This window comes from Gadus morhua, chromosome 20, assembly GCF_902167405.1.
Source record: "Gadus morhua chromosome 20, gadMor3.0, whole genome shotgun sequence".
Classification (NCBI taxonomy): domain Eukaryota; kingdom Metazoa; phylum Chordata; class Actinopteri; order Gadiformes; family Gadidae; genus Gadus; species Gadus morhua.
Genome location: NC_044067.1, coordinates 12,945,560 through 12,966,651, shown reverse-complemented (window position 1 = coordinate 12,966,651; position 21,092 = coordinate 12,945,560). Strand labels below are relative to the sequence as shown.

Genomic DNA, 21,092 nt, shown 5'->3' with positions numbered 1-21,092 from the left:
CAAGGCTGGGATGGGCCACAGTACAATAGGCAAGCAGCTTGGTGAGAAGGCAACAACTGTTGGTACAATTATTAGAAAATGGAAGTTCAAGATGACGGTCAATCTCCTTCGGTCTTGGGCTCTACGCAAGATCTCACCTCGTGGGGCATCAATGATCATGAGGAAGATGAGGCATCAGCCCAGAACTACACGGCAGGACCTGCTCAATGACCTGAAGAGAGCTGGGACCGCAGTCTTAAAGAAAACCATTAGTAACACTCTACACCGCCATGGATTATAATCCTGCAGCGCACGCAAGGTCAAGCCAGCACATGTCCAGGCTCGAAGTTTGCCAATGACCATCTGGATGACCAAGAGGAGGAATGGGAGAAGTTCATGTGGTCTGATTAGACAAAAATATAGCTTTTTGGTCTCAACTCCACTTGCTGGTTTGGAAAAAGAAGAAGGATGAATACAACCCCAAGAACACCTTCCAAACCGTGAAGCATGGAGGTGGAAACATCATTCTTTGGGGATGCTTTTCTGCAAAGGGGACAGGACGTCTGCACCGTATTGCTGGGAGGATGGATGGGGACATGTATCGCGAGATCTTGGCCAAAAACCTCCTTCCCTCAGTAAGAGCATTGAAGATGGGTCATGGCTGGGTCTTCCAGCATGACAACGACCCGGAATACACTGCCAGGGCAACTAAGAAGTGACTCTGTAAGAAGCATCTCAAGGTCCTGTAGTGGCCTAGCCAGTCTCCATACCTGAACCCAATAGAAAGTCTTTGGAGGGAGCGTAAAGTCTGTATTTCCCAGACACAGCCCCGAAACCTGAAGGATCTGGAGAAGGTCTGTTTGGAGGAGTGGGCCAAAATCCCTGCTGCATTGTGTGCAAACCTGGTCAAGAACTACAGAATGAAGGTATGATCTCTGTGATTGCAAACAAAAGTTTCTGTACCAAATATTAAGTTCTGCTTTTCGGATGTATCAAATACTTACGTCATGCAATAAAATGCAAATTGATTACTTAACGATCATACAATGTGAAGAGTACAATACAAAGAGTACCTATGATAAAAATTACAGACTTCTACATGCTTTGTAAGTGGGAAAACCTGCAAAATCGGCAGTGTTTCAAATACTTGTTCTCCCCTCTGTCTCATACAATATATATTATCATGGCCAAAAGCTGTGTGTGCCTCCGGACGATATTATGAATCTCAAACGACTGCATCGGGTTCTCCGACGTCTCTGGTTCTTCCACATCAATATGAGGTAGTCTGAACAGCGACATGGAGGAGAAAGGGATTGTCACTGCGATTGTCTCCTGCTGGAGCCCCGCTGCCCGCTGCAGAGGCACCACAGCCTCGGCAGCAGGCAGCGCCGAGGTGGTGGTGCCTCGCGGCAGCGGGCAGCGGTACCTTGCGGCAGCTCGCACCACCGCCGCGAGGCACCACCGCCTCGGGGCGATGGTGCCACGCGGCGGTGGTGCCTTGGCGTCTCCGGCGGGAGACAATCACGGGCAACAATCCCTTTCTCCTCCATGTCGCGGTTCATGTACTTCAGGGAGTTAATTCCTTCTCAAACATGGCTTACATAACCCCCACTACGAGTCTCGTTTGGAAAATACCAGAGACCTCAGAGAACCCGACGTGTTATCCAAATAAAAGAAAGAAACGAACGGGATTGCGTCCATTAAAGAAACGAACACTCGCGTTACAGTGTTTGTATTCACACACACACACACACACACATGTGGCGCTTGCACGGTCAGCTCATTGTCTCATTGGTGGGCAAAATTCTCTTGGCGGCAAGGCAGAGAAAGGGGAGGTAACTTGGCCCCTTATGACGACATATGTGACCAATTAGAAATTGGAGCGCCTGAGCTTTCATTTTTCAAAGGCGTAGCAGGATACCTAGTACTCATTTTACACCTAACACCATTTCTAGCTACTGGGGGTCCATAGGCAGGCTAGGGGAACTCATATAAAAGTGGACATATTATGAAAACAACACTTCTAGGATTTGGGGAGTTGTTTTTGGTCTCTGGTGCTCCCACATGCATACAAACTTTGAAAAATTCCATACATTTTTTTAGTGAGATATGCAGTTTTTGAAAGTACCCCGCCTACAGTTACCAAATGAGCGAGTCCGTTTTGGCACCCCCTCCTACGTAGGAAGGGGGCATATTTGAATATTACCTCCCACTTCCCCACCCCCCTCCAATCAGTGCATAGCAAAGATTATGTGGACCAGCGGACGAGCGTTGGGCTCGCGCATAACAGAAGCAGGGATATTCCATACAAAAATAGATGCCTAATTTGTCAGTGTGCCATGTGACTGCCTGGCAGGGAGTCCGGCAGAGCTGCCGGACTACCGCCGCAGCTCTGGCGGCAACCCGTCAACTCCGTTGGGGGGAGCTCGGCGGCAGCCCGGCAGCTCAGCTCCGGGAGTACAATACCTTTCTCTGCCGGACTGCTGCCGAGCTTCCCCACCGGAGCTGCCGGACTGCTGCCGAAGGTTCGGCAGCAGTCCGGAGGAGGAGACATGTAGGAGAAAGGGATTGTACTTGCGGAGCTGAACGGCAACAATCAACAATCACACTCCATGCTGTGGTTCACTCCGACAGTTCATTGGTCAATGGGCAGCAGCTAATTTGCATTAAAAGCTACAGACACCAGAAACAGCGCATTCTGAAGGGACTGAATCAGAGGGGAATAGCGGTAGGCAAGATTCGTTTCCTAAAAGCTATTTCCAGCAAACAACTTCAAAAACATGCTTTGTGGAACTCATATTCTACGTTTGATTGCTGGGAGAACACAATAATAGGTCTCCTTTAATGTTGGAAAACCCTCATAAGGTGAAATTTGCATACCATGGGACCTTAAAAATAAAAGGCGCACAAAGTCATATTTTCCAGTAATCAAAAACTTTGAGCAACCGCTTTGAAAAAGGGAAGCATCACTTCATCTTTTCACCTTAAATCAAATTGTATAAAGCCATGGTGGTTGATGCATTTCATATACAACATTGCTCATTATAAGCTCTTATCCCCCTACTTCCTAGAATTCACCACCAAAACTGCATTTTTTGTTGTGGAAATTCAAGCTGAAAGAGTGGGTTTACTTCAGCTTTAGAATCCTCCTGAAATTACATGGATTGCGTCCATTATCTCATACTAAAGTTCCATACATACCAGTGCCCCCTGTACTTTGCGGACCTCCATCTCAAACTGCTCAGCCTTGTCTCCTTCTGAATCACTGGTGCCCAGTTCACAGAAGAAGGTTGGGGGGAGTTGTAGGCTATTTGCCTTCTCCTCCTCTTCTCTTCTTCTCGAGCCAAATGCAGAGCTCTGAGGCTTGGTGGTTGGGGCGGCTGCCATTTGTGCAGGTGGACCTGTTGTTTCTGTGACAACTGATGTTGCTGAGGCCTGGCGAGTTTTACAGGCAACACAACTCTTCCATAGCAAGTCATTTCTTACATAACATCTGTCACAGTCCCAATGACCATGCTTCTTATTAAACAGAGCTCCAAATGCACTGGTTCCAGTATCGGCAAGGGTTTGACCACTAGTACTAAAAGAAAATGGAGGATTAGAGGCAATGATTGCCCCAAATCCTGAAAATGGAGTGCTAATAGTATTCTTTGAAGACTCATTGCCAAGTTTGAAAGTGAAGCTACTTGCTGCTGTTGGTCCTCCAAGTTGGGGTGGTGGTTTGGCGTCAGTGACTGCCGGTCCTTCTGGTTTTGACACCCATTGACCTGCCTTCGTCCAAAATTGGTTACCGAAACTCAAGCCAAATGCAGAGCTCTGAGGCTTGGTGGTTGGGGCAGCTTCTGTTTCTGCAGGTGGAACTAATGTTTCTGATGGTTTTGTTACAACTGATGCTGCTGAGGCATCAGTTTGACAGGCAACACAACTGTTCGATGACGACTCATTTCTTGCATAACATTCAAGTGCATGTCCTAATGCACTGGTTCCAGTATCGGCAAGGGTTTGACCACTAGTACCCACTGAAAATGGAGGACTAGAAGCACAGAATGCCCCAAATCCTGAAAATGGAGTGCTAGAACTATTCTTTGAAGACTCAGTGCCAAATTTGAAAGTGAAGCTACTTGCTGCTGTTGGTCCTCCAAGTGGGGGTGGTGGTTTGGAGTCAGTGACTGTCGTTCCTTCTGGTTCTGACACAGTTTGTGGATTTTTGGTCTGACAAGCTACACATTGAATATCTTTGGGCTTGTTTCGCACATAGCAAACATTGCAGTCCCATTCCCCGTCCTTAAGTGCAAACTGGGCTCCAAATGATGATTTGGTTTCATTCAGTTTGTAGCCGACGTCTCTCTTTTCCTGCAAGCAATGCTTTGCTTGTGACTTGGGCATATTTAGTCGGGCTTCATCAACCTTTGTCTTGAAAAGCGCTGCCTGCTCTGCTTTTTTGAAACGAATGCCTAGTTGTTCAGGTTTGGGCTTCTCATCTGCATAATCAATGGCATTCCAGACCCATGACTTGTCTGAGCCAGCATTGGGTTTAAGTAGGGTATCAGCGTTGATATAGTGGTTGGCACAGATCTTAAGGACTTGTTCTCTCCTCATTAAGATGCGCACTTTTTCTGAAGTGTCATGTTTTAAAATCTTTATATTTCCAATACCCCGCTCCTTCCACTCCTTAGTCTCAATTTCAAAACGGTACAGCTTGGCCCTGATACAGAACAATTCCTTTTCTTCTTCCTCACCTGTTTTTACATCTATCGTATCGGGCAAATGAAATGGCCTTTCAACCTTTTCAAATATGCCTGAGATTCCAGTGTTCGGTGTTGCACCTGCAAAACTGAACTCATAAACAATTTTACTCCCAAATGTGAAGATGACCCCTTGGCTAGGGGGTTGATAGTCTATTCTAGTGGAAATATCTGAAGGCAGCAGCGGAAGCAGACTCTCGCTGTGCTTGACTTGAGAAGGAGAGAGGGTAACGTCTCCATCGTTGGATTTTAAATTGGAATTGAATTTGAAGTCTGACGATTGTGCAGTTTGACTAGTTGGCCCCGCAACAATACTAGGAACCTCTGGGAACTCAGTCGACGCCATTTGGCCAAAAGAGATTTTCCCAAAATCCATTGCTTTCCACTCAATGCTATTTGGTTGTTGAACGGGAACCGGAGAGGGTTTAGTGAAGCACCAAGGCTCAGGAAGTGGCGGGTTGGTTGTTAACAGATTTTTTGTATAACAAGCTACACACTGAATATCTTTGGGCTTGTTTCGCACATAGCAAACATTGCAGTCCCATTCCCCGTCCTCAAGTGCAAACTGGGCTCCAAATGAGTCCGTGCTGACTGCATGCTCGGTGCAGACTACGTCCTCAGTGATGACTGCATCCTCCTTGCTGACTGCACACGCTGTGCTGACTGCACCCTCGGTGCAGACTGCGTCCCCTGTGCAGACTGCATCCCCTGTGCAGACTGCATCCCCTGTGCAGACTGCGTCCTCTGTGCTGGACAGCTGGCCTGAAGTCAGCGTCTCTGAAGCACTAGTGGAAGCCTTCACCTCTGCACCTAGCTGGGCCGTCTAAAACAAAAGGAAACACAAAAAACAATTATCTTATTTCACGCAAAAAAAACAAAAACAAAAAGAAAATCTTATTTAATGGTGGATAAAGAATATTACTAAAGATGATTTGTTAAAAATGGAGGTATGACAAAATAGTTGGAGCAAATATAAGATTCTTAGCTACAAGTAAAAGGTGCACCATTTCATATTTTAAAGTAATCAAACACTGAGCAACCGCTTTGAAAGAGGGAAGCACTTTGCCTACAAATCAAGGCTACTTATTGTATAACCCCATAGTGGTTGATGCATTTCACATATATACTTTCTCATTATAAGCTCTTATCCCCCTACTTCCTAGAATTATCCACCCAAAATGCATCTTTGGTTGCTGAAAGAGGGGGTTGACTTCAGCTTAAAATCCTCCTGAAATAAAATGACAACAGGGATTGCATCCATTATCTCATACTTAAGTTCCATACACACCGGTGCACCCTGTACTTTGCCGACCTCCCTCTCAAACTCCTCTGCCTTGTCTCCCTCTGAATCACTGTTGCCCAGTTCACAGAAGAAGGTTGGGGGGAGTTGTAGGCTCTTTGCCTTCTCCTCTTCGGGTGTGGGCTTCTTCTCCCAAATCACCTGGCAGCCTGGATGTGAGACGATTCCGGCTGGAGAAAAGACAAACTCTTATGCCGCTTTTCCACTGCATGGTACCAGCTCGACACGACTCGACTCGACTCAGCTCGCATTTTTTGCGTTTCCACCGCGAAAACATGGTATCTGGTACCTGAAGTGGCTGCTTTTTTTAGAACCGCCTCGCTCTAGGTTCCAAGCGAGCTGAGCCGATGCTAAAAGGTGACGTCGGCAGATGGCCGGCCACTGATTGGCCAGAGAGTGTGACGAAGTCACGAGAGCGACATGGCAACCATGCTGGTAACAGCCATAGCAGCACCGCAGCCAACATATTCCACTTCTTCAACTTCTTCAACATGCCAGCTAATAGGCCTAATAATAATGTTATCGATGACCTCCATTGTTGTTATTTGGGTTCTGTCCATGTGTGGGTTGCGTAGGTGTTGTTTGCGTCGCGTACAAAAATACGTCACGGCCCTTTCGCGCAGCCGACCCCGCCCACGTCCAGGAGGTACTATTTGCGGTGGAAAACGACCCGTGCTGCTACCGTGTCGAGTCGTGTCGAGTCGAGTCGAGTCGAGTCGAGCTACATGTGCGGTGGAAAAGCGGCATAAGGCTATATTTCGAAAGCCATATAATTCATAGTAAGCTGCAGCCCTTACAATAAGTGTTACTATGTGTATTGTACTATGAGAATAGTTGTGTACATTTTCTCATGAATACTGATATCTTCCATGAAATTAGGGCTGTATATCACGTACCATCAGATGCTACAGCTCCTCTTTCCGTAGGGTCAGGGTAGAGCTTTCCGTTTAAGGAGTTCACAGCAGATTCATAGTCTTCATCTGAAAAGTAAAATTCAACTGTAGACTTGTATCACAGCCCGTAATATATCCCAGACAGGACATTTGAATAAGAACCTTTGCGGACCTCATTCTTTGCTTCCGTAATGTTTGACTCATCAGATTGATGTCGTGTTCTTGAAGAAGGTAGTCCAAACCGGATCGCTTTTAACTAACTTTATTTGTCAAGGTATTTCGGTATGGTAACTATGAAGCAAAAGGAGGGGTAATGTATTTAACATGCGTGTGGAGCGACACACAGCTTTCCTATCTATTAGCACAGGGCTGCGGCTGTGGCTATCTGGGGGTAATGCAGCTTATGTGTTCGATCCTGCTTCCTTGTGGCTAGGTGGGGGTAATGCAGCTTATGTGCTTAAATTACATAACATTGACAAAAGATGGTGTATTCACCTAGCCTGGTCCTACCAGACCGTCGTACTTCATTTCATTTGTATAGAAGGTCTGGAACTGCTCAATTGACAAACGTTCACTCACTTGGAGGCGGGTGTCTGTAGAAGTTTTAAAAAGATTGGAACTGCCCAGTGCCACTCTGGATCTGCCATAACCAATCGCATCGCGTTTGGTCGTGACGTATGTCATGCGACGGGACCTGCCGCAAAACACGTTTCGCGCACGCGCAGGCTGTACACAAACAAAACAAGATGAAGCGTGAAGATGTCTCTGAACGATAGCTGCAGGTTTTTTTTATCTGATGTAAGAGTTCAAGGAACAGTTGTACATTCTAAATTAATATTCAACAGTAAGGACAGAGATAATGTTTGTGGTCAAATGTCGACGCTGGGTCTTGTCATTGACTGACTTACTGACTACTCATCTCTGACTACAACTGAAACTGGCGCGCGACCTAGACGTCATCGTTCTCAGCCACTCCCTCTGTTCGCTGATTGGACCGCCAGAAATCGGGTTGACATGGAACACATTTACATTAAGCAGACCCAGACCTAGTACTGAAGTAAAATGAAAATTGAGCGGAAGTAGGTAGGTGGGCGGCGCTAGGCTAGTATTCACCCATAGTCGATCCGTATCAACTGTTCTGCTCCTTCAAGTGCATTTAAAAAACATTAAATGGTACCAATAAAAACAATGTTGCCAACAGGCACGTATAAATACCTAGGGAATACCTTTATTTAAATTGCTTTTCATTACGGGGCTGTGTCTCAGTCATATACCCGCTTCAAAAACAGTTTTATTCCTATTGCAATTAATATTCTGAACTCTGAATGCTGAGGATTAACACGGCCCTTATATATTATGTAATGTGTCTGTCTGTATGTATATCTATACTATATGTTTAATATTTATTGCAAGGTTAGAACCTGGAGGACCAAGGAGCTGTACTGAGAACAAATTCCACCAGCCTGGCTGTGTTGCATTAAAAGAATGAATCAATCGAGGACCTCGTTGGTAATTAGTTTTTTTCTGCAAGTCAATATCGACTGCTCAATGGATACTACGTGATTGGCAATTCAAATACTTGCATTGGAGAACCTTATACTCTGTATTATTTAATACATCTAAGAAAGCAAGTGGGCCTCCTTCCGTGCAGACCAAAAAGATAAGATGCTGAAATGAGAGTAGCTTCACTGCATTCAATCAAACATAATTTTTTGATGCTTAATGAATACCGTAAAACACTATTTGAAGTAAATTTCAGATGTCTGTTGTGCATTACTATGATAACCTCTCATTTGTTGTAACCTTACCATCAGTTTCATCGTAGCTGGTGTAGCTTGGTTCGTTCTTGTAGCAGAAGAAAGTCAGTGGCAGAAGTAAACTCTTGGCCAACGCTGCCTGCTCAGGCGTAGGCTCCCTCATGTACACCACCTCAACATCAGAGACCCAATTTTCACTACTTCCTTCAGCAGAACTGGGTACTGGAACAAAAATTTGGAGGGAAAAATGTATTTAGATTAGAAAGAAAGTAGTTATTGTATTCGCAGTTACTTAATTTACCCAGCCGATTCAAATTAAAGACAGGACGTTAATATGTAAGGAATTCACACAAACAAACAAGATGCCTTAGATAAAAAACGAACAACGTGCAATTGTATTAGAATAACTAGTATCAAAATCCTCAGGGAAAGTAAACTTCTTTCAAGGTGTGTATTCTTGTTTTTAATCACATGCTGTAACTTAATTTATTTAGTTCACTGGGAACGAAAGGAAATAGACAAGGAAACTGCATTATAAACTAGCCTTTTTCCACTCAAGGCCCACTTCCCTTCCCCAAAAGTGTTTGTGGCTCGCAGCCAACTTAACATTCAAATTTTCAGAACTGCACCATAACCAAATTAACAAAAGACGCCAAACTTTAGGGACCTATAAATATTAGGGGTGGAACGGTTCAGAAAATTCCAGGTTTGGTTTGGTAAAAATTTTGGTAAAGCAGGGGATAACACAGTGCCTATATCTATATCTATCCAAAAAATAATTATAGTATATTACTGTAGCAGCGGTACATGTTATTATTAGACGGTACAACTTTTTGATGCAGGAGAAGTGTGAATAATTGGTTTGTGAGGAAAGAGATTGAGGCACTGGCGATATAGAAAGAACTATGCAATAAATAATTTTTACTGTTCATTTACATTTTTTAAATGCTCCATTTTTTTAACTGATAGATTGATTTATTCCAGTACTATTGATCGCCCAAGCTAATCAAATAAAAATGGAATAATCGACCAATACGACTACTGGGGTTTTGGTTCCAATACCAAATCAATTCTTTTTTTTTTCTTTAAATATAATGTCATGGCGGTTCAATGATTGGTTCAATGGTTTAAACCCATAAGCAGAGTTCTTAAAATAATAACCTTTAGATAAAAAGTAAAACAAAAGTAATGTAGTACAGACATGTTTGACGACACCAGGTTAAGGACATGTCTGACCTAGTCAGGTGCCGGGAGGCGTAGCGCCTGTACTATGGCCTTGGAATAGTTCCTGAATGGAATATTTGAGCATGGCATTCACATGCACGATCAGGTTTTTGATTGCAATAAAACATGCACTACTGTTAGCAAGTAGCACACGTTCATACACTTTTGTGCCCATCGAGATCCGAACATCAGTACCAATCTTTTGGTCCAGTTCTCTGTAGTAAAATGCCAAACGTGTCAAAAGTGTCAAACGGTACTTCAAAAGTACTGAGGCCTACATAAGTTGATTAAAATGGCAAAAACATTTCAACAAATTCACCAAGGCAGTGTGCAGCATGATTTACACACAGCCCATGACTAAGTGAAATTTTAAACTTTTGTGACAGACTCCAACAGTGGGGGGATAATATTACTGTGCCAACATTGCTATTGCAAATGATCATGGTGTTGGATTCATTGGCAGAATCAAGGTTTAACTGCTCACTCAAAATTGAATTACAATCTGTTTTTGGCAACACACACACTGGGCATGCAACATGTTAAGTGTGTGTTGCTTCCCGGCTATCGCCTTCTTTCAGGTGAAAGCTGGTAACCTAGGCTGGTTTATTCAAAGCATGGCATACACAGACATGGGCATGGCAATGAGAAGTACCTGGGGACTCAAATTGGAAGGACGATGTGGTGGTCCAAAAAACCATTGGATTATCTTTGAAAAGCCTAAAATCCAATCCTAAAAAGATAGCATGTTTGAAGAAAGAAGCTAAATTCAACGCCGTTTCATAATTCCGGTTTAATTAATTACTATTCTAAAGAAAAACTGCACCACATAAACCATTTTGAAATTAGATAATCTGGCATTTACTGTTTGGTGGACACTTTTAACCAAATCGTCTCGCAATGTGTATATTATTTTTATTAAGGGTGGCCCCAAGACCCTGGCAGTGTTAATGCCATGCTCTACCAGTAAAGCTAGCCTTGTCTTCTATATTTTTAGGACTTGCATCAGTAAATCGGAAGCTCTACCCATTGTGAGTTTTTCTGCCTTCTACATAATCCCAGCTAAATTAATTGCAGTGGGCATGAAAAAAGACAAAAATGGAGGGGAGATTTATGAATGGTTCCTGAAAGGTAGGATTAGGATTAGGCGCAGAATAATTTAGTTCCATCAATGGAAGATCTGTGTACCTGTAAACTCAAACAATTGTAGGACCTAATTCAACCCTTGACAAGAAATATAGTGTGTTCAAGTTAAAATGTCAAGGGTTCGAGAGTGAAGTGTTTGCTAACCCTTGTTGGCGAGTTCCTCTCAGCATTGAGCATTGAATAGGGTTGCACGGTAAGGATGGGGATACACGTTAAACAAGGACAAACTAAATGGATTGAAATTAGTGGTGGGCATAGATTAATCTATTAATCTAGATTAATTCCAAAATTAATCTAGATTAATCTTGATAGAAGTTAAATTTAGAAGTTAAATATTTGAAAGTTGTAGAATAAATTAATATAATTTATATTGGAGTTAATTTGCTAGAAATGTACTTACAATTTTTAGTCATTTCATCATTTACATATTTATGTTACACAATTATTACATATTTACATGTTTACATATTTAACACAGTCAGGATATTCTGTTGAATCTGCCTCTCTGATTCCCTCACGTTAACCCCAGTCTAAATTCTAGCTTCTGATTGGTTAGTTCAGTCACGTGATGGGTCCGAACAAGGAAGTGTTTGAAAATAGATTAACGGCGATATTTTTTTTATTGCGCGATAAAAGTTTTGCGTTAACGCAGCCGTTAACGCCGATAACGGCCCACCACTAATTGAAATACAATATTTAAAACGGCTTTGGAAGACTTACCTTTCGCTTGGATTTTGAATGCAGGGGATGCAGATGACTGGGACACATTAAGGTTATCTTCGGTCCTGGAGTTAGATGAATAATTTTCGGGCTCTGGAGAAGACTTGGTTCGGCCAAAGATTTTTTGGAGGGTATCTGTACCAAAGACAAACTTGGGGGGAGAGGCCACCCTTGAAGTCACACGGGTAATAGGTGTCTCGCTGTCCTGTGCATTTTTGGCCTTCTCAAATACTTCTTTGAATGAATTTGCTACATCCTGTAGTTTGAACCTCACAGCCAATTGTTCAACTCTGCCATCTTTAGCATCAGTAAAGTCTAAAGCACTCCACACCCAGGCCTTCTCAGATCCTTTCATAATTTCTAGCTTCATTGCCGTTGTAATCCAGTGGTTGCAACAAATCTTGAGCACCTGATCTCGTCTCATGATAAGCCTCACTCGTCTAGTGTCGTAGTTCTGCAGGATCCTGATTTCTCCGATGCCCCTCTCCTTCCATTGGTTAAGGTCTTTTTCGTAACGGTACAGTTTAGCGCGGTGATTGAAGACCACCTGCTCATTTTCCTCTCCTGTAGAAATCTCCACAAGATAAGGCAAGGGTACAATGGGTTCAAAGTACTGACCATCTTTGTCCTCATCTTGAGTTGAATCTTGCTCATCATCAGTGCCCACTGACACTCCGCTCTGATTGAGCTTAGCAGGAGACTTGGAAGGGCTGATGCCAGGCTGAAAACTGAAGCTAAAACCACTGGTGGATTCTCCAAATCGAAATAGGTTCTTTCTAACGGGACTGCTTGCTAGAGGAGAAGCATATACAGAAATGTCAGCAGAGTAATCTAAAGGTTCTCTAAGACGGTAGTCATCCCAATCCAAAGTAGGACCTGTGCCTTCAGTGTGGGGCTTTACGGTCAGCCCCATCACATTGTTAGCTGGTGTAAGGTTTGCTGCGCTTTCATCACAGAGTTTAGCTTTCCCATCGGTCAGGAAACATTTTAAATCTTTCATAAAAGTCTTAATTTCCTCAGCTTTCTGAATGAGATGGGCTGTTCTGCCAGTGTCAACAAGCATGTGTGGTGTCAGCAATGGGATATCTCGTAGGAGTATCTGGCACTCTTCAAACTTTTGCTTGAACTCCGATGCTAGCTCTGGTGTTTTGAACTTGGCTGCTAGCTGTTCTAGTCTAGCATATCCATCAGAGAAATCATTTGCCAACCACATCCATGCTTTATCCGACCCTATTAGAGGCTTAAGATTCATTGTGGTGGTGATCCAGTGGTTGGCACATACCTTTAGGACCTGCTCCCTTCTCATTAAAACTCTTAGTCTGCCATTAGCAGCATTTTTGAGAAATTTGAGGACACCCAAGCCCCGTTCTTTCCATTGGCTTAGGCCGGTATCAAAACGAAACAGCTTAACACGCTGGGAGTATAGAACCTGCTCTTCCTCCTCTCCCGTGACCAGGTCAACCTTTTCCGGCAACTGAATAACAGGCTCAAACTTTACGTCATCATTCTCCTCCGTCTTGTCCTCCTCTTCCTGGGCAGCCAAAGAGTCTACCATGCTTGGAGACCCCTGGTTGGATGAAAACAGATTCTCGCCAGCACGAGAGAAGCCCTTAAAAGTTGGATTATTCTGGCCAAATTGAAAGTCCTCGGGAGAAGTGGCCAAGTCTTCAAAACTGAATGCATCCTGCCTACCAGTAAATAGTGCAATTTCTTCTTCCTTAGTTCCATCAATAGATTGTGTTGACATTGTTTCTTTGTGTTGGTCCGCTAAGATTTTGAGGACTGTAGAAGTAGTCACTGGTGCAGTTAACATCGCAGATATTTCATTTTTAGTTTCTTGAGCACCAAACTGGAATCCCCCAGCTTGAATGGGAAATGCAAATGAAAAGCTTGAAGCGCCAGGAATTTCTGATTGGGGCACTCCAAACTTATAGGAAGAACCTTTGCTACTAGCAAAGCCAGAAGTAATGGCAGTTCCACCTGTTTGACTCGATGCAGTTTTATCTCCAAAACTAAACCTAAAAGTTGAGCTCCTGATGCCTGATGAAGGACCAGGGCCACTAATACTTTGGTTAGAATTAGGTGTCTGACAGGACAAACATTGACTGACGGACGCATTGTTCCTGACCAAACAAGTGTCACAGTACCACAGAGTAGGGCATGGGGCTTTAGCTGTATGGGAAGTCGTTTTGGATAAGGGATTCAAAGTTTGACAGGCAACACAACTCTTGGATGAGGACTCATTTCTTACATAACATGCATCACAGTCCCACTGTCCTGGTTTCATCCCAAATTGGCCACCGAAATTCGAGCCAAACGCAGAGCTCGGAGGCTTGGTGGTTGGGGCAGCTTTAATTTGGGCAGGTGGCCCTGCTTTTTCTGTGATAACTGATGCTGCTGAGGCCTGAGGAGTTTGACAGGCAACACAACTCTTTGATGAGGACTCATTTCTCACATAACATGCATCACAGTCCCATTGACCTTGTTTCATCCCAAATTGGCAACTGAAACTTGATCCAAACGCAGAGCTCTGTTGCTTGCTGGTGGGGGCAGCTGCTATTTGTGCAGGTGGGCCTGCTGTTTCTGTGACAACTAATCCTGCTGAGGCCTGAGGCGTTTGACAGGCAACACAACTCTTTGATGATGACTCATTTCTTACATAACATGCATTACAGTTCCATTGACCTGCCTTCATCCCAAATTGGCTACCGAAACTCGAGCCAAACGCAGAGCTCTGAGGCTTGGTGGTTGGGGCAGCTGCTGTTCCTGAAGGTGGACCTGCTGTTTCTGATGGTTTTGTGACAACTGATGCTGCTGAGGCATCAGTTTGACAGGCAACACAACAATTCGATGATGACTCGTTTCTTGCATAACATGCATCACAGTCCCATCGACCTTGCTTCTTATAATCAATGGCATTCCAGACCCATGACTTGTCTGAGCCAGCATTGGGTTTAAGTAGGGTATCAGCGTTGATATAGTGGTTGGCACAGATCTTAAGGACTTGTTCTCTTCTCATTATGCGCACCTTTCCTGAAGTGATATGCTTTAAAATCTTTATATTTCCAGCCCTATTACAGAACAATTCCTGTTCTTCTTTCTCACCTTTTTTTGCATCTATCTTATCGGGCAGATGAAATGGCTTTTCAACCTTTTCAAATATGCCTGAAATTCCAGTGTTCGTTGTTGCACCTGCGAAACTGAACCCTGTTTTAGTGGAAATATCTGAAGTCAGCAGCCCTAGCAGACTCTCACTGTGCTTGGCTTGAGAAGGAGAGAGGGTAAAGTCTCCATCGTTGGACGATTGTGCAGTTTGACTAGTGGGCCCAGCAACAAGACTAGGAACCTTTGGGATGTCAGTCAATGCTATTTGGCCAAAAGTGATTTTCCCAAAATCCATTGCTTTCCCCTTAATGCTCTTTGGTTGAACGATAACCGGAGAGTGTTTGGTAAAGTAACCAGGCTCAGGAAGGGGCAGGTTGGCTGTTGGCTGAGTCACACCATGGTTGTAATATTTGTCACTGTACGGTGAGGGAAGGTTGGTTGCTGGTGACTCAAAGCGAAGAGATGCACCGAAAACTTGTTCTTGTGGGGGGTAGACGCAGGGCAGTGCAGGTTGCATTGGTGGTGTGTGGTTCGGCTGCTGGTAGGAAATCATATGCTGTTGTAAGGGCATACGATTCATGTTGTACACGGAACCCTGTGATAAAACACAAAATTATGCATTAGAAGAGACATAGCTCACTGGTCCAAATTAGGGATGCACCGATAGTAATAATCTGGGCTGATACTTTTGTTTAAAATAACAATCTTGCCGATGGCAGATATCAATGTATATATTTTGATGATACAGAGTACAGATCCGATTCCAATGTTTTTCTACTTTTGTTTAAAAGCTAAATAGTCTAGCCTATTTCCAACCTTTGTAAAACATGAATATACTGTAGATAATGGATACATAGAACATGCCTGAATTGTAAGTAATTAAACTCATATAATATTAGTTTAAAATATATTCATATATTCGTTCTTAATACGTTTATTAAGCAGCATATGCCGCTTTTCCACCGCACATGTAGCTCGACTCGACTCAGTCATTAAGGAAGACTGTAAAGAGTCCTTAATGGCAAAAAAAGTCAAAAATGGCTATCCAAATATCTATACCTATATTACCTTTGTGGGAGTCACATTTGCTGACGTGCGAAGTACAGATTGAGAGTTATAAGCAGGAGACTGGTTGTAGTACCCATGCGGCCCCGTGGTAGGATCTGAGAAAGAACACACACACACACACACACACACACACACACACACACACACACACACACACACACACACACACACACACACACACACACACACACACACACACACACACACGTTGTGCTCGTTTAGAATAAGTAGTTATTCTACTTTAGGAAGAAATACGTGGAGTGTAACTTAATATAGCATAAACAAGTAAGCGTAAATACCGACTTAGGGGCCGCGGGCCCTTGCCCGAGCTCATTTTCATACTAAAGTCTAGAACGTTTGGCTAGTGTGACCACGCCATCCGTATTCCTGCACGGAACAGCCCCTTGGCCACGGCACACTTGGGAGAGGTGTGCAGTGGCCAAAGTACAGATGCTAATGAGATGACGCGCGGATACGCAACGTGAGCTGGATAACATAGTCCTTGCGCGACCCCTGCAGCACGGAACAGGCAAACGGCCCTAGTGTGAGTGGCCCCTTAGAAACCTACCTGTTAATTGTGGTGCTTGAAAGGACAGTCCCGGGTTGTAGGGCTCTTGTAGTCCGTCGGCTCCATAGCTGTACCCATACATCCGATGATGAGCGGAGCCTAGGTTCCCACTAGAATTGTGCTTCAGATGGACCTCAATCTACAATATAAAGAAATAGGTGTCTTCACACAACGAAAGTTAGATTCATACCCACAAAGAAACCACCTATCCATGTTTGGTTGTTAGAAAGTAGTTAAAGCCTGATTTATTATCACTCATTGCACAGCTGTGCAATGAGTCATTACATCAAATGTACAGTAGAGGGTCATTAATCAACTAATTACACAATGTTACGGCTGTAGCCGTATACAGCAGATTCTCTGCTCTGTCTCCCCCTCTCTGTGTTTACAAGTATGTGCAAGGGGCGAGGCATTCCCTTAATGTCTCACCGGGTCAAGTTGCACACGTGCCAACCATCTCCAGTCATCATCCCCGGCGTATATAGACCCTGGTTCTTCACCCACTCATTCCCAGATCGTTGTTTCAACTACAGTGGATCACCAACCTCCTATTTGCCTGCCTTCCACCCTGCGTGCTCATCTGCCTGCCTCCCTGCCTGTAGCGCTGCCTGCCTGTCCGTTCATCATTTTCCGTCCACCTACCCAGCCCTGCACTGTCATCCACCCTCGCCTGTCCACCTCCTGCTAATTCGGTGATTGCTGCATGCAGCGCTCAACTGTTGTTCTTCATAAATTGTATTCTTTCTTTCTTTATTATTCTCTACAAACTTTGGGCATATCTCTTTCCTAAATTTTTCACCTAGAGACTCCACTCAAATTTGAAAATGTTCAGAATAGCTTGGAATTGCGCGCTTCTTTTCAGACTTTTAAATTATTTTATACTTTTTAAGATATTCTACTTTTAAAATACTATCTTTTTTTCGGTCGTTCTAGGCGGCATCGGCATGATGGAGCTGCGGCTATGGGTGCCCACCCCAAAGAGAAGGCAAGGGGCTGGCTGGCCTCCAAGGTGGACGGATTGGCGGCCGACATGGATCAAATGCGGTCAAAGGCCTACGACGCTGCGGCACGCATGGGTCGTATTGGGAACTCCAATCCCAACAGGTCACATACCTGGGGATGGTCCTGGACTCAGACGATATGAGGGCCTATCTGTCACCTCGGCGTGTAACTAACATCCTCCTCTGCCTCCCCCTCTTTGGGTATGGCAGGATGATGCTATTCATTCTCTTCCTTCAGCTCTTCGGCAAGCTGACAGCTGCCTCAGCTGTGGTGCCTCTCGGCTTGCTGTCTCTGAACCCTTTCCAGTTGTGGCTAAACAGCCTCCAATTGGACCCCAAGTAGAACAGGCACGGAAAGGTCAGGGTGTCTCAGCGATGCCCCTTCTCTCTGTCCCCGTGGAGAAAGGGCACCATTCCATCCCGCCGGGAGCTGGTCATGACGGACGCCTGCCTCTCGGGATGGGGCGTGGTTTGGCAGGGCAGGACTGCCCAGGGGCAGTTGCCGGCCCAGAACCACGCATACATCAATGTGCCAGAGCTCAGAGTGGTACAGCTAGCACTCAATCACTTTCTGCCTCAATTGAGAGGCAAGCATGTGCTAGTTCGATCAGACAACAGGTCTGCTGTTGCCCAGATCAACCACCAAGGGGGAACCCGGTCTTCACGGCTACTCCGGGTATCTCGGAGCCTGTTAACCTGGGCATATCCCCGCCTGGCCAGCGTGCGGGCGGTCTTCATACCGGGGAACGGAATCAGGTCGCAGATTTCCTATCGCGGGAGAAGCCCCCACCGGGGGAGTGGCGGCTTCATCCGGAGGTGGTGGAGACGATATGGAGTCTCTTTGGCAGGGCGGAAGTGGGCCTCTTTGCTTCAGAGGAATCCGCACATTGCCCCCTCTGGTTCTCCTGGAAGGACGTGACCGGCCCCCTTGGACAGGATGTCTTAGCTCGCGACTGGCCACAGAGTCCTCTGTATGCCTTCCCACCACTGCCCCTGATTCTTCCCATACTGCAGAGGGTGATTCTGCGGGGCCACAGGCTACATCTGGTGGCCCCCTACTGGCCAGAGGTCAGATTTGGCACCCAGATCACGTCGCCTCCAGCTCTAGGCTTGGCCGCTGCAGGGCCCGACCCACTGCTGAGGGTTTACACTGCGACCATCAGGAATACCATTCTGAGTGCCAGGGCACCATCTACCAGAGCACAGTATGCCAATAGAAGTTGTTCTCTGACTGGTGTAGGGGTAAGGCAGTAGACCCAGTACGTAGATCCGCGGCCACACAGGGTCTATGTGGCTGCTATTTCTTCCCAGCATGAGATGGTTGGTGGGTTGTTGTCCCTCTTCCTTAGGGGGGCCCTGAGGCTGCGTCCCCCTAGGACTCTTGAGGGCTATAGCTTGGGACCTGCCCCTGGTGCTGGAGGCCATGTCATCACCTCCTTTTGAGCCTCTGACCCAATTAGGGTTGAAGTGGCTGTCCGTGAATGTGGCTTTTTTGCTAGCCATTACCACTGCGAAGCGGGTCGGGGAGTTCCATGCCCTATCCGTGGCAGATACATGCCTGCGGTGGAACCCTGATGACTCAGGTGTGGTTTTATGGCCAAATGTGGCGTTCCTGCCTTAGGTGCTTTGACGCACCCATTTAAACCAGCCTATCCAGCTTGCACGTTTTGACTCCCCATCTGAGGTGAATGAGTCCGAGATGCTGTGCCCGGTACGGGCGCTTAGGGCTTACATTGCTGCTACTGCCGGTATACGGCAGTCTGAGCAACTGTTCGTGTGTCACAGTGGCCCTAACAGAGGTTGTGCGTTGTCCAAAAATAGGCTGTCCCACTGGTTCGTCAACGCCATTAAACATACCTATGGGGCAAGTGGCCACCCCCTTGCCATCTGGGTTGAGTTGCCACTCCACCAGAAGCGTGTCGACATCATGGGCTGCTATAAGAGGTGTACCCCTGGAGATGATCTGTGCCGTGGCATCATGGACGTCGCCTGGCACATTCACAAGGTTTTACCGTGTCAACGTCGCCACTCCCCATTCGATGGGTGTGTTCCTACTTCCAAGCTCTGCTGCCTCCAATGAGTGAGGTGGGTGTTGGATTCTTTGTGACCTTTTTGGTATGGGTCATCCGGTGCTATAAGCACCGGTCAGTAGGGATGAAATAGAAAGAAAGTTGAAAACGAAAACGAAAGTTACGAAATTAACTACGGTTCTAAGAATCCTGGATGACCGCCAGAGAGTTTAGTCACTCAGAATCCTTGTGTTCTCCCGCAAAGATTCTAGGAACAGATCCTCTGACGACACCACAAGATATAGGCTTCCCGGGGTCATGTGGGGGTCACAGGTGACTATGATGGTATTAGGTACTCGAAATGCGCATGCGCGAGGTGGAGATATCCAGTGCTTTAAGCACCAGAGGCGGTCATCAAGGATTCATAGAACCGTAGTTAATTTCTTAACTTTCGTTTTCAGTTGGTCTCATTGATTTACGTTGACGCTGGAGCGTTAGGACATTCAGCAGTGTTGCCAGATTGGGCGGTTTTTCACACCAGATTGGGCTAATTTTGGAGGAGGTTAAGGCAGTGTTGCCAGATTGGTCTTATTTTCCCCCTCTTTTGGGCTGCTTTTAATAACGCACCGGCTCGCTATTCTCTTAAAGACACACACGCACACGCACAAGCACATGCACCAGCAGTGCAGGGCAATTCATTTGACCGTTCAGATTCTTCAGTTCAATTCATTTTACATTTCTGCATTTTTAGCAATGTTTTGCGCTTTTCATTCAGCTGTCACTTTATTTGTTTCCAACCATTGACATTTTCTTAAATGGTGTGCATGTTTACATTGTTTACTCCAATTAGACTTTTGAACTGTTGTTCAAATCCCTTCACTTGATTTAAGCCATATAACGTTTCTTTATGTATTAATCTATGTGGCTTTATTGAAAAATATTTTCAACCTCACTTTGCACTACAGCACTCAACGCATTTTCTGCAGGAAATGCATTTTCTAGTTCCCTACTGTTCTCGTCATCCGTACAATAAATCTCTGGTTTAATTCAACCTCCGTTGTCTGCATCTCCGCTTGGGTTCCCCCCGTTCGATTGTTGCATGTAACCAATGTGCACAACATGTGGATAATAGATAGAGTCTCCCCCTTTTTCTTACAATAACTACAGATGTGCAGGGATTTTTTGTTAAATGTTTGATCAAATGCTATTACTGTTAATGACTTTGACCATCATAGCCAGATTCAGCAGGGTTTTATTTGCTCTCTAGTTGCTGCTTGTGGGAGTTTACCACTTTGTCGATTGAAGTGCTCTAAACAAGGAAATTTAATTCCACCATGAGTCCATAGGGTAGTAGTCACTGTAGCATTGACATTCAGTAGTCACTGAATGTCGATTGTCCATTCGCATAGCCGAACGCACGCTACAAGATGCACTTATTTGCATAAAGTTAACTGAAGTTCAACTTTTGTCCCTCCCCTTTACACACGCCGCGATCATCTGCCCACATGCAAGCCTTCCCAAAATCCCTTGCCCCCCCACGTCCAGCACGCTTTCAATACAAATTGAATTGGGGAAAAACA

General features: G+C 45.1%; 1 protein-coding gene across 1 annotated transcript in view; it reads right to left on the bottom strand.

Annotated features, from left to right (window-relative positions):
* The window catches only part of LOC115533526 (E3 SUMO-protein ligase RanBP2-like), a 39,105-nt gene that overhangs the window by 8,463 nt on the left and 9,550 nt on the right, over nt 1–21,092 (bottom strand). Inside the window, exons 18-28 of the mRNA XM_030344069.1 lie at nt 16,503–16,641; nt 15,935–16,029; nt 11,762–15,461; nt 10,551–10,628; nt 8,726–8,896; nt 6,921–7,004; nt 6,013–6,194; nt 5,257–5,547; nt 3,181–3,414; nt 2,446–2,561; nt 1,406–1,484 (exon numbers count right to left, since the gene is read on the bottom strand). Of these exons, the coding sequence (XP_030199929.1) occupies nt 1,406–1,484; nt 2,446–2,561; nt 3,181–3,414; nt 5,257–5,547; nt 6,013–6,194; nt 6,921–7,004; nt 8,726–8,896; nt 10,551–10,628; nt 11,762–15,461; nt 15,935–16,029; nt 16,503–16,641 (5,169 nt within the window). The remainder of the gene's footprint in view (nt 1–1,405; nt 1,485–2,445; nt 2,562–3,180; nt 3,415–5,256; nt 5,548–6,012; nt 6,195–6,920; nt 7,005–8,725; nt 8,897–10,550; nt 10,629–11,761; nt 15,462–15,934; nt 16,030–16,502; nt 16,642–21,092) is intronic.